The 14,475-nt window shown below is 40.6% G+C and overlaps 1 protein-coding gene across 1 annotated transcript in view; it reads right to left on the bottom strand.

Moving 5' to 3' along the window:
- Nucleotides 1-6,735: 6,735 nt before the first annotated feature.
- The window catches only part of CYBB (cytochrome b-245 beta chain), a 33,239-nt gene continuing 25,499 nt past the window's right edge, over nucleotides 6,736-14,475 (bottom strand). The window contains exons 9-13 of the mRNA XM_082864757.1: nucleotides 14,155-14,408; nucleotides 13,131-13,293; nucleotides 11,331-11,477; nucleotides 8,943-9,067; nucleotides 6,736-7,004 (exon numbers count right to left, since the gene is read on the bottom strand). Of these exons, the coding sequence (XP_082720883.1) occupies nucleotides 6,878-7,004; nucleotides 8,943-9,067; nucleotides 11,331-11,477; nucleotides 13,131-13,293; nucleotides 14,155-14,408 (816 nt within the window). The 3' untranslated portion in view covers nucleotides 6,736-6,877. The remainder of the gene's footprint in view (nucleotides 7,005-8,942; nucleotides 9,068-11,330; nucleotides 11,478-13,130; nucleotides 13,294-14,154; nucleotides 14,409-14,475) is intronic.

Genomic DNA, 14,475 nt, shown 5'->3' with positions numbered 1-14,475 from the left:
TACAGTTTAGGATCCTAACAGCCCTTGCAGCCACTGCAGACTGCCCCCAGCCCCCGCCCCATGCAGTACTCACCAAGGACCACACAGCGGCCTGAGCTGAAGAGACACTGCACTTCTCCAGACCACACTTGGCACCCTGCACCAGTAGACCCAGGGTCACAACATGATCCAGTATGCCCCCTTCTGCAGGTAAAAGGCTTCCCTTACAGAAGTCAGTCCATCAAGTCTGGAAGAAATGACTGCTTCTTCAAATATGCTGACATCTATTGAAGGCTACAGGGATCACGAAGAATCAGGGAAACATGTCTCCACCAAAGGAATACAGTAACATTTCAGCAACTGGCCCCAGAGAAATGGAGATCCAGGAATTGCCCAATAAAGAATTCAAAATAATTATTCTACATATGCTCAGAGAGCTACACGAGAACACAGATAAACAATTTAATGCTATCAGGAAACAATACAAGAACAAAATGAGAAGTTCTAAAAAAGACAGAAAAATTAAAAAGAACCAAACAGAAATTTTGAAGCTGAAGAATACAATAACTGAACTGAAGAATTCAATAGAGAGCTTCAACAGTAGACTTTAGCAAACAGAAGAGAGAATCAATGAGTGCGAAGATAGACCAATTGAAATTATCCAATCAATGAGCAAGAAGAAAAAAGAATGGCAAAGGATGAAGAAAGCCTAGGGGAATTATGGGGCACCATAAAAAATAATGTATACATCATTGGAGTTCCAGAAGGAGAAGAGAGGGGAAAAGGAGAAGAAAGCTTATTTAAAGAATAATGACTGAGAGCTTCCCAAACATGGGAAGAGATTTAGATATCCAAGTTCATGAAACTAATAGGTCACCTAAAAATTTCAACCCAAAACAATCTTCTCCAAGAGATGTAAAACAAAACAAAACAAAACAACAACAAAAAAACTGTCTAAAACCAAAGAGAGAATTTTAAAAGCGGCAAAAGAAAAAAAAAAAAACTCTCGTACAAGGGAACTTCTATAAGGCTATTAGTGGATATCTCAGCAGAGACCTTGCAGGCCAGGAGAGAATGGGACGATATATTCAAGACGCTGAAAGAAAGAAGCTGACAGTCAAGAATACTTTACCCAGCAAAGCTGCCTTTTAGAATTGAAGGCAAAATAAAAACTTTCCCTAATAAACAAAAGCTGAGGGGATTCCTTACCACTAAATCTGCCTTACGAGAAATGCTGAAAAGAGTTCTTCAAGCTGAAACAAAAGGATGCTAATTAGTAACATGAAAACATGTGAAAATATACAACACACTGGTAAAAGTAAGCATAGGGTTAGATTCAGAATACTGTAATATGGTGATGTGTTGACTACTTAACTCTATATAAAGGTTGAAGGACAAAAGTATTAAAATGGCTATAGCTTCAACAATTTGTTAACGTCAATAGTTACACAATATAAAAAGATGTAAATGGTGACATATAAATATAAAAGGGCATAGTAGAAGGATTGAGTTTTTGTATGTAATCAAAATGAAATTATCAGTGTACGATAGACTGTTATATATATGTTTTATGTAAGCCACATGGGAACCGCCAAGCAAAAATGTACAGTACATACACAAAAGGTAAAGAGGAAGGGTACCACTAAGGAAGGTAAACGTAAAGCATACCACTAAGGAATTCCTCAATTTACAAAGGAAGACAGCAAGAAAGGAATAAAAGAAAAATAGAACTACAAAATGGCCAGAAAACAACTTAAAAGATCTCATTAGTAAGTCCTTACCAATCGATCATTACTCTAAATGCTAATGGATTGAATTCTCCAATCAAAAGGCAGAGAGTAGCTGGATGGGTAGAAAACAAGACCCAACTATATGCTGCCTACAAGAGGCTTACTTCAGCTTTAAGGACACACATAGGCTCAAAGTGAAGGGATGGCAAAAGATATTCCACGTAAGTGGAAACAAAAGAGAGCAGGAGTAGCTATACTTATACCAGACAACATAGACTTTAAGGCAAAAATGGTAACAAGAGACAAAGATGGTCATTATATAATGATAAGGTGGCCAATTAGTCAAGAAGATATAATAATCATAAATGTATATGCACCCAATATTGGAGCACCTAAATGTATTAAGCAAATACTAACGGATCTGAAGGGAGAAATAGACAACAATCCAATAATAGTAGGGGACTCCAATACCACACTCTCAACAATGGATAGGTTATCCAGACAGAAAATTAACAAGGAAATGTTGCACCTGAAACACAATTCAGACCAATGCAACCAACAGAAATATACAGAACATTCCATCTAACAGCAACAGAATACACATTCTTCTCAAGCACACACAGAACATTCTCTAGGATAGATTAAATGATAGGTCAGAAACAAGTGTTAGTAAATTTAAGAAGATTGAAATCATAAGTATCTTTTCTGACCACAATGGTATGAAGCTAGAAATCAATAACAGGAAGAAACTGGAAAATTCACAAATATGTGGAACTTAAACAACATGTTCCTGAACACCAATGGGTCAAAGAAGAAATCAAAGATAAATCAAGAAATATCTCAAAACAAATGCAAATGGAAGTGCAACATGTCAAAACCTGTGGGATACTGCAAAGAGTATATCTTAAATGTTCTCACCACAAAAAAAGCGATGGTAATTATATGACCGGATGGAAGTGTTAGCTAATTCTATCATGGTAATCATTTTGTAATATACAAGTGTATGGAATCAACACATTGTATATCTTAAGCTTACACAATGTTACGTATCAATTGTATCTCAATAAACCTGGGGGAAAAAGAAATTGGCAGATTTTTGAGGTTTAAGAATCCAGATATTTTGTAACCATCATTATAAAAATTGGTTCAGTGTAATTTCATCAATGAAGGCCAGAACGAGACTGGGTGAAAGACAATTGGAGAAAATGATATTTATACAGTCAGTACATATTCCCCAAATGCTAATTACTAATTACAAAAGTAAAATAATACCTTTACGTTTATAACAGAAGAATCTGGTGATGAAACTTAATACCACTAATAACAGGACAAACTGACAATACCTACCTCCTAATACAATGCACTAAGGATACAATGTCACCTATACGTAGACTATATAGTAAATGCTAGTTTTGTATCAGTGTTAAATTTCTTGGATTGGTTCATTGCATTGTGGTTATATAAGTGAAAGTTGCTGTTCTTTGGAAAAACATTATTTGGTGAATCATCATGCTGTACGCTTTAAATATCTTATAATTTTATTTGTCAGCTATACCTCAATAAAGCTGAAAAAACATCAGAATAAATAAAAGTAAAAATTAGCATGAATCCAGTTAACGAATGTTTCTAAACTAAGGAACCAAGATACTTAGATGGCATAAACCAGAGGTTTATACCACCACTGTTACCCAGCTATTCTTGGTGCAGAATCTGTACCTAGCACAATAGCTTTAAAAATATCCTTGGTTACTTATACCTTGTCTAATCTGTTAGTGTGGTGTAAAGAACATGGGCTTTTTAGCTAGAAAGATATGGACTTAATTTTGACACAGTCACCCAGTAGTTGTGGGATAGTTTGAGCCTATCAGTTATCCTCTCTCAGCTTCAGTATTTTTGTTTATTTGTTTGTTTGTTTTATCAACGAAATTGGGATAAAATGACTTACAGTGTCCTGAGGGATTAGCTGAAGTGGATGTAAAATGTTTGGCATAGTAGGTGTTTATTAAACATTAGCTATTTCTATTATTGACATTTATTTCAGTTAATGACCTTCCCCCCCCACCCCACCCCCCCCGTGGCAGCATATGCCCACACCTCTATCCCTTTCCTACATGGGGCGGGGGGTCATAACTGGTTGACTCGCTTAGAACAATGACCAATACAGAACCATGAGCACATGATGGCAGCTAATTGCAAAGTTAGAACCGAAAAGGTGAGTGGAAATGAAAAAAAAAGGGGTCTTACACCAGGACTTCTTTGCCTTTGAAATTCTGTCTGCAATGTCAGGTGACACTCCCTTGTCCATTCCCTTATACCAGTGCTGTGAGGGTCACCAGGACATTAGTACAGAACTCAGTACTCAGTTTTCCCTTCTCAATCCAGAAATTGTGCAGTGTTTGACATATCTACAAAAACACAGAGAATCTCAATCCCACTGGGGCAGAGAAAATCTTTGCCACCTGAATCCACCCCTGAATATGAAGATCAATAACACAGACACAGAGAGAGCTCATTCATTTTAATAATTGAGCACAGTTTTGATAGTTCTTCCCAAGAATTATCTCCCAGGGTCCCCCCACCCCCCGTAAACTATTCACACACAACATCTACAAGTATTCAAATTTCATAAATGCAGTGTTGCAAAAGCAAAAGAAATAAGAAAAGCCTTCATAGCCTTGAGATTAAAAACAATGCTTAATCGTTTTCTCACTACCTGTTACTAAATACTAAATGCTAAAAAAGCTGTGCAGGCAGCCGATGGCTGGGGAGAAGAATGGAGAAGGAAGCTCTCATGATGACAAGAGCTTTTACACTTATTTTTCATCTCATAACCAGGATAACACAGGGAAGATCTCTCTATTTTGGTAACTCTGTTGGTGTCAAAAATAGAAAACCCTGGGGCTTCCCTGGTGGCGCAGTGGTTGAGAGTCCACCTGCCGATGCGGGGGACACGGGTTTGTGCCCCGGTCCGGGAAGATCCCACATGCCGCGGAGCGGCTGGGCCAGTGAGCCATGGCCGCTGAGCCTGAGCGTTCGGAGCCTGTGCTCCGAAACGGGAGAGGCCACAACAGTGAGAGGCCCGCGTACCGGGGGGAAAAAAAAAAAAAAAGAAAACCCTGGAGAAACATTTTCAGAGCAACAAATGGAGTTGGTTTTACTTATGCCACACAGGTGAGCGAGGGCCCAGATTCTCAGACTCCTTATTAACTCTGGTTCCCCCTCTGGCTCACACTTTGGTGTAAAGAACTGAAGCTATCAACACAGAGCCTGAGTCATAGTAATAACACAATAAAAGTTTGTTGAATGAATGAACTGATACCTGGGGTGCAGTGTGAACAGGCTGGACCTAAGTTTCTCTTTGCAGAAACAGTCTTGGGACATTGTGGGGAGGTGACATTCTCAAAGCAAGCCTGACTTGTCAGGACCGACCCTCAGTGCCCGGGGCATCCTGGGAACCCAAAGGAACAACTGAGTTCCTACTAGTTCAGCCCAGTCCCCTGAATATGCCCACTCAGCATCAAATTCATGGCCAGAATTTCAGATTCAATACCATATGTTATCAAAATAAAATGAATATGTGTGTAGCTCCTGCAATTACATTCAATACGTATAAGACTTTAAGAAATCTGGGGTAGAAAGTGACCCCCTTCACCTACCATTCCCTTTTGCCTTTTTTCGCTTTCTCTCACTCACCTTCTATTCTCTTCCCCCTTCCCTCCCCTTTCCTCCCAACCCCATCTTCTGCCCTTCCCCCCTGCTCCCTTCTCTTTCTTTCTCATTATCAAAGTTGAATACTTCTAAATATCTGTGGCCCCAGAGGATATAACACATAAAGCTGCTTTTAGTTCCCAGAAGTAGAAGCAGTCCTGAGGGGGGAAAAAAACCTTTCTGGCCACATTAACAATGATTTAGAGACTCTCAAACTCATGGATATCCAGAACATTCTACTGGGTATGAATCCAATACCTACACAGTAAGCTAGGGATTTTAGTTTCTGGGATGTAAATTTCATCATGATCATGATGATAGAACAATAAATCGTTAGTTACACCAGTAAGATCCCTTTCGCATGTGTATTTAAGTAAAACAAAGTGTGGATGCTATTTAAAGCAGATGGGCGTATCAGATACATATTTGTCACCATTCTTAAGTTCAGATTCACAAGTGCTGGCTGGAGGAGACTGTTTCCGGCAATAAATCAGTTTGCATTTCTTTCATAGCATAAGGAGCCGGCCAGAGTTAGGACAGGAGTTCAATTCTCTGCCTCTATCTCCCTTTCCTGCATGTTTCAAATAAAAATGTTTGGACAGGACAACCTACTGGTTACTAACCTTAGCCTGTTCTTTACCTTCAAGAGAATCAGGTTCCTTTGGTCAACAAGAGTCTCAGAAGTGATTTCCTCAGATAATCCTGTTTAAAGCTTTCAATTAGTTCTACCCTGGCATTGTATGGTTTTAAAGGTCCTTTCATTCATTCATTCATTCAGCAAACTTTCATTGAGTATCCACTCTCTGCTGGGGCATACATTAATTCCAGTCAGTCTAATATTCTTTTGTAGGAGGAATCTCTGACCCAGTTAGGCTGCCGCATTGGTAAACTGGAGTGTGCTGTCACCATTAAGTGATGAATCACTCTCAACATATGTTATCTCTTATTTGGAAAATTTCCTTTGATAGGACAATAATGATAACAAAGATGACACAAAAGGGAATATGAAAAGTTACTCCCTGGTTTGCTTCTTCTTTTGGGGAGTATACAAACCTATTTCCAGGCAGCCTGGTATTGCTGAAAGATCACCAAACCTAGAGTCAGATGGTCTAGAGCCAGTCTCAGCTTTAATCTTAGGGAAGCTACTTCACCATTTTGAGCCCCCATTTTTTAACCCTGAGACCTGAGTCTGAGAATCCTTGCCCTACCTTTCTCTGGAATTACTGTGAGGAAACAAAATGAAAAAATGTGTATATAATTGCTCTGAAAACCATAAAGCCCCATACAAATGCAAATTTATGACTGTTAAACAATCTTTGACATTCCTTTCAGGGCAAATCATCACAGTATAGTTTCTCTTTCTCTCTTTTTCTTGAAAGGAGGGAACTTATATTATCAACTGGCATTATTGGGGCATTTGGCGGTACAACCCACATTTATTTCCTCATGGAAGAGACCAGTTAGAAATTTTCCTTATTGAAAATGAAATGCACTCCCCTGGGGCCAGAGTCGGAGTTGGAGATGCACTGTTTATTGAGGGTTTCAGCCAACGCTTCCGGTCCACAGAGGAAAACTCCTATTCTGGTACTTTTGGGAAAGAAAGAAAAAATACAGTTTCAGGCTTTGGGATGGGCTCAATTACAAAGCACATGGGGGGATTTCCTATTGATTTCAGGCCGCAGAGCAGAGTCCCCTCTGCTCCTTTGTCCTTCCGCAAATGACAGAGGTCAGGTTACCATGAGGGAGCGTGGCTCGGCCCTGTTTGCGGGGCTGGGAGGGGCGGGCAGCTGGCCACTTCAAAAGGCAGCTGACTTCTCTGAAAAAATGACATGCAAGCAGGGTTTGCGGAAACTTCTACTACAGGGAAAATGAGGGTGAATTTGTGAGCCTGTGGGCTACTGCCCTTCAGGGCTCTATGTCCCCAAACACTCCAGCATCTTAAAATCAAGGACAAACCCGCTTCAGGAACACCACCTCTGCCAACAGCTTCGTGTGACTTCATCCCTCAACATTTTAGACTTTAAAGCCTTGCTCCTCTAGCTCTGGTTCCGGACCAGTAGCCTCGGTGTCAGCTTTTTAAGAACGCAGATTCTTAAAGTAGGTCAACTGTGTTTTTAAATTGTTATAACTTCACACCTTTTTGAAATCTGCCCTACAAAATTGGTTTGGCTTAAATGTCAAAGCCGTGACAATTTGTTCTTTGATGTGATTGTATTTCCAATTTCTTGTTCACGTAAGATTTCAGTAAAACTCAAAAATCTATTCAAAACCAAGAATGTAGATTCTTTGGCCCTACCCCACACGTACTAAATCAGCGTTTCAAAAAGCTTCCCCAAGTGATTTATATGTTCATCAACGTGTAAGAAGCAATGGCGTAAAGAGTGTATTTATGGTGATTTCTTGAGTTTGTCATGTGTTCTAGATTTTAGAAATGCAGTTTTCAGACTTCTAGCCCGCCACGATACACAGGAGAGCATGAAGAGTGGAAATGGAGCCTGAAGCCAAGAGACAGGTAAGTAGCACTTCTCCTCTGGAGCTTCATTGGAAGTCTTAGTAAACTAAGGCAAATAAAGGTTGCCTGGAGATGTTCTGAGAAATGTTTGCGACTTTAAAGAAGAAAAGGGAGAATCTGAAAATCTAGAGAACGTAAGAGGATAAGCTTGCGAGACAAGCAAGAACTGTAGTGCTTCCTTTGCATCCTGTCTCTTTCTTAAGCTACTTTCCTTTACCAATCAATCTATTCGAGAAACCAACCAAGCCTCGTTCACTCTAAAGTGTAAATGACTGATAAAGAGTTTCAAGAACAGTCAGTACAGTAGGCAGGAAAAACTTAGAAATACCAGGGAATAGTAGCACAATGAAAACTGACCTAAAACAGTTTCTCAACCTCAGCACTACTCACATTTTAGGTCAGGGAATCCTTTGTTGTGGGGAGCTGTCTTTTATATTATAGAACATTTAGTTTCACGATGACCAAAGCTTTAGTGAGGGCAGGAAGGACCTGGAATATCTGTCAACTTATGATCTTGGACCCAAAAACTATAAATGAAAGTGGGGACAGTGTCTCCTTAGTAATAAATATAAATCATAGAGAATTAATAGAAGTAGATACACGACTGAAATTTAGGAGGTGAAAGAAAAGAACTGAGTTATGGGCCTATGTGGGGGGAACAGGGTTCAGAAAGCCTGAGGTGGGGCCTGGGAATCTTTGTTTGGTGTGATTTAAAGACTTCCTCTTAAAGTCAGAGATATCTAGAACCTTTTATGGGTGTGAATATGGTAACCTAGGTATTTTAGTTTCCGCAATACATAAATCTAGCCATGTTTGGAAGCTGTTGCTTTCTGTAGACCATGAGCCTCAAGAACACCTTGGCAAGAGGGAAGAGATATGGGAACATATGTATATGTATAACTGACTCACTTTGTTATAAAGCAGAAACTAACACACCATTGTAAAGCAATTATACTCCAATAAAGATGGTAAAAAAAAAAAAAAAAGAACACCTTGGCGGGGGAATTCCTTACCTGGGGTGTTGACTCCCAATGGTCTTGAACTCATTATCCCAGTTGGGCCGTCCATACAAGGTCTTTTGTTTCAGGCCTGTGATCACATCTTTCTCCTCGTCATGGTGCACAGCAAAGTGATTGGCCTGCAGGAAAGGACATGAATTCAGACAAAAGAGGCATGCTGTATAAACACACACAGATATACTTACATATCTCACAAACCAAGCTCTAATTACCGTTCTAACTGTATGTATTTGGGGCAAGGCACCATGCTGGAAGCTAGAAGGTCAACACTGAAGAAACCAGTTCTCAAGTAATTTACAGTCTAGAAAGGGAGACCATAGAGGAGGCACAAACATCTCCATGAGGACAAAGAAGGGAGCACGGGTGGAAGGATATGGGAAGGTTTCAGGGTGGCCACATTTGCGCCAGACTTTGAAGTGTGGGTAGGATTTAAATTCTCTATCTCACTGTTTTTCTCTCTGCAGTACGTCTGACAGTCTCTTCTCACCCTAATATACTCCCGCTCCTTTGGGAGAATCGCTAAGAATTAAGACAACCATAGACTAAAATGTATTCATATTTTGGTAATGTAATGAGACATCAAACCAAGCCTAAAGCTACTCTGTGTGTGTGTGTGTGTGTGTGTGTGTGTGTGTGTGTGCAGTCATGTGTTGTTTCCTGTGACCATTCTAGGGGGCCTCAGTTTGAACAACAGGTATTTTTTAAAAATAAAAATGGTTAATTACATTTATTTAACAATCAAATCAGATTTTAAATTCACTGGACAGGGAATGGATGATGGGGATGGAAGAGGTTAAGAAGGGTAGTTACCCCGGTTTGATAATCCTGTAGGGACAAAGTTTTGCAAAGCAAAATAACTAGTTTTCAATGCAAAGAGATTTCCCACTTAAAAAACTGTGTCTGGCTTTTGAAAAAAACAAAACTGCAAAGCAATTTATATATTATACGTTTTTTTCCCCTGGGTTTCATTTTTATCAAATTTTGTTGTTGTTGTTTCATTTTTAAATTGCAGAAGTGGCATCTTAAAAGCACTTTTTCTGGAGCAGCAATTTTCATGGTCATGTGTCCCTGGACCTACGTTTGCAACAAGCCTTTCCTAAGACTTGGAGAACCTATGATAAGCGATATGCCAAAACCTAAATGAGAAGAAGTCGGTTTTCGCAGGGACCAGGTGCCTGTGAAAACTGTCTTAGCTGAGGACCCATTGTGTGGGGATGGCCATCTGAGGCAGTGGCCAGGAGTGGGCAGAGACCCTTGCCTTACCCCCTCACTCAGGGGGACAGTCATGCTGCTTCCAGGCCAAGTCATTAATGTTTGCTTATTTAGAAAGATGTTACCCCCTAGGAATCATTAACTTGTTTCTGAGTTTCTCAGTCTCATCACTTTGGACATTTGGGGCCAGATAATTCTTTGTTGTGGGGGGCTGTCTTGTGAATTGTGACTATCTTATCAATAATTGTAATTAACTGTAATTGTCTTCTCAATCGAAAATTCACATTTCCATTGCTAAATGTCTCAGGAGGGAGAAAGCATATATACATATATACATATACATATACTACACACACATATATACATATACACATACACACACACCCATATATATATATACATATATATCACCTTCATTAGATATATATTGATTTATTTACAAATGATAATCATGAACTACTGGGAGTACTAAGAGTGCAGGTTCTGGAGCATTTATTACTTGGATGCCCTTGGACAAATGACCTAACCTGTTCTGGGCCTTGGCTTCCCCATCTGTAAAATCTGGAAAAGAATAATAGCTACTTCATAAGGTTGTTGTGAGGATTTAATTAGACAATCTATGTAAACACTAAGAACAATACTTGGCACAAGCATATGCTTAATAACTATTGCCAGTTATTATGACTCCTTATTAAATGTATTATGTATAGTATAAAACATGCATAAACATAAATTAAAGGAATATATACACATATATATGCATGTGTATACATATATATGTATATGCATGTGTATATATAAATACAGACAGAGAGAGAGAGAGAACGAGAGAGAGCTGATCTTTTCTCTATTTTCTTCCCATAACCCCGTAGATCATCTTGTCCACCTGGTTCGATACCCTGGTGGAGGCATTGCTCTAACAAGGTCAAAGTCATGGCTCTGATTCCCTTGTAGGCTCCCTAGCTTTGACCCGTCCCGCAGATACCAACTTTGAATCTAATATCAACCGTCTGAACAAATGGGGATACTGAGTCAGAGTGAATGTGCTGGATCACCCGAACCCATCGACTGTTCTTAAAAACAGTACACAAGACATTCCAATAACCAAGGGGAAGTCGGTAAGCCCTGGGCACTGTGGGAGGGACCTGAGATTGGGGATCTTTTCCTCACCTGAGACTCATCCCAGCCAGTGAGGTAGATGTTGTAGCTGAGGAAGCCGGCGTTGTCCTTCTCCTGCATCTGGGTCTCCAGCAGCTGCAGCAGGTCTGCAAACCACTCAAAGGCATGTGTGTCCCGGCACAGCCAGTAGAAGTAGATCTGAGAGGGGGACAGACCGTGAAGCAGATTATGTTTCTTTTTTTATTTTTATCTTTTTTTGAAGGATAGTTGATGTATAATATCATATAAGTTACAGGTGTATAATAGAGTGATTCACAATTTGAAAGGTTATACTCCATTTATAGTTATTATAAAATATTGGCTATATTCCCCATGTTGTGCATTATGTCCTCGTAGCTTATTTATTTTACACATGGTCGTTTGCACCTCTTAATCCCCTACCCCTGTCTTGCCCCTCCCCACTTCCCTCTCCCCAATGGTAACCACTAGTTCTTTCTCTGTATCTGTGAGTCAAGCAGATTATATTTAAATAGGGACCTATCAGCATTGAAATATGGATTTCTACCCTCCCCACTCCCACTTTTCCCTGCTGCTCAGAATGCCTGGAAACATGGGTTTTCAGAAAGCTCTAGATATTTGACAAACTAGCTCACATGAACCTGCTCTGGCCTTCACACGGCAGGGCAGAAAATAAATAGCTTGTTCTCAGAAATCCGTAGCTTAAGAAGAAAACATTGGCCCACCACTTTCCCCCTGGGTCTGCTCTTGCCCTCCTAGGATCCCCGGCTTCCCTTGACCCTCCTCTCAGAAAGACCAATAGGATCTAGACGAGCCATGACTGCCACCGCACTACGTCCCTACCCGCTACTGGCAGACTTCCCTGAGTTCGTAGGGGAAAAAGTAGTCCTACCCACACCTCCCCCACATCGAAAAGAGGGGAAGGGGAGAATGAAAAGTCAAGGTAAGCTCAACGTGCCTGTTAGAGGTTATCTCTACAGCTATTAGAATGACTCAAGCTTTATTAAAGATGTCCATTATTGGGCAATGAAACCAAACTTACATGTAACCAAAACATCCCCCAGGACTTTATTCTGAGGAGAGAGCCATAAGAAAGGAAAAAAGTAGAAGTGTCACGAAAGGACATGTCTCCTGCCCTCCCCCTGCAAATAAATGTGCTGGGGGCTGGAAATGGAATCCATGTCAATATCTAACGTAAGATGATAGAAAAATTATTCTATCCTCTCAATGGAACATGAAAGAATCATCAAAAATGATTATCAGCAAGCTTGTGACAACACTGAAAAGTACTATATGTTTTAAAAAGAGCAGGACATGAAATTGTACATACTCAATATATACAGCTTTCTAAAAATATGTAAACATGTTGGAAGAGAATTTACAAAAAGTGTAACTATTGGATTGGGGTTGTGGACACTTTCTATTCCCAACTCTCTTCTGACTTTCCAGTAATGCTACACAAATACAGTATATTTGTACTTTCAATAATAGGCTTGCTTATAGAGAACCACATTTATTTATTTGTTTGTTTGTTTATTTTTTTGGCTGTGCCACGCATGGCTTGCGGGATCTTAGTTCCCGGACCAGGGATCAAACCGGCACCCTTGGCAGTGAAAGCGCTGAGTCCTAACCACTGAACCGCCAGGGAATCCCCAGAAGCACCTTTGACTTATCAAACAGCCCTTTTGTGCAAAGCCTGCCTCTCTGAAACTACCTAGAACTTGTCTCCACTTCCGCCAGTCTCTGCCAGCCTCTGCCCTGAAGGCTCTTTGAGGCTTCACTTGGCAGACTGTGGTGAATGCTCCAAGCCCTCTGAAAAAGAAAAGAACCTACCTTTTTGAGCCTCAGATTGGGGGCTTTATTGCAATACTTGTACCAGATCGACTTGAGAATGGATGCAAAGGGCGTGACCCCGATCCCTGCTCCCACCAACATCACCACCTCATAACTGAACACATCTTCACTGGCAGTGCCGAAGGGCCCGTCAACAGCTATCCTGGAGGGAAGCATGGGGGAGATAGTTACACGGACACCTTGCTCTTCAGAGGAGGATGGGGCACACATTATCACTGCAGGTGTGTGACACGTCACTTCAAACTGGGACAATGTATTGATGTGACACTTTGTTCTGTGAGATAGCTTTCAAGTAACCAACTCGGTGTGAACATCGGGGTTGGAAGTAAGAAGAGGAATTTTTAGCTAACTGAAAACATTTGGTAAATCTCAGGGGTATTTTTTTCATGTCCCCAACCCCGTTCACTCACTACGCACGCGCGCGCGCGCGCACACACACACACACACACACACACACACACACACACACACACAAATGTCTGTGTCTCTTGCCAGGTGAGCCCACACTTGAAATTCCTGCTTACACTGCACATTAAAGTGAGAATTTTCCATGTCATGATATCTTATAAATTTAATATCTCTACTTTATGTTGGTCTATTCATTGAGTTATTTGACATACTTTTCTTCAGCATCTACTAAGTGCCTGACACCATGTTAGGCGTGTGGGAAGAAAGAGGCCAAGTGAGTAACATCTGGCATTTACCCTCAAATAACGTACACCAATGAAATTTTAAGTATAGCTTTGATTGCAAGTTAATATACCTTGGCCTTGACCCTTACAAATTTATAGGCACTGGGGAATATCCATGATTAATATTTGATTCAAACATTTTATATTTCATATAAGATTTATACATATATGCATAAGCACAGCACACGTACAAAACGGGGAACACCGAGATAGCTCCCTATAGAATCCGTATGTTTCGTCAGACTCAGGAGCTAGTAGAGTGACATTTTTCCTGAACTGATGCACCTTTGTAATAGGCGCTTTGTACTCACTTCGGTAGTTTCCAGGCATCTTGAAACTCCTGCTTATCACAGCCACAAGCTTTGAACAGTCCCTCCGTCCAGTCCCCCACGATGCGGATATGGATGCTAAAGAAGTCTTCCTCGGGGGCAGAGGTCAGGGTGAAAGGGTGCCACTCCAGCCTGGACACCACAGGGCACTTGACGAAAATGTATTGGCCCACCTCCATCTTGAATCCTTTTTTCTTCATCTGTAGCTCGATGGTTTTGAAAGGGTGAGTGACCACCTATGGAACAAAATGTGTCTCTGGAAATGAACCTTTCCCCCAGTACTTGCCTTTTCAGTATCCGTAT

The sequence above is a fragment of the Leucopleurus acutus genome, assembly GCF_964270905.1.
Source record: "Leucopleurus acutus genome assembly, chromosome: X".
In the NCBI taxonomy this organism is placed as follows: domain Eukaryota; kingdom Metazoa; phylum Chordata; class Mammalia; order Artiodactyla; family Delphinidae; genus Leucopleurus; species Leucopleurus acutus.
This window is presented reverse-complemented; position numbering and strand designations above follow the sequence as displayed.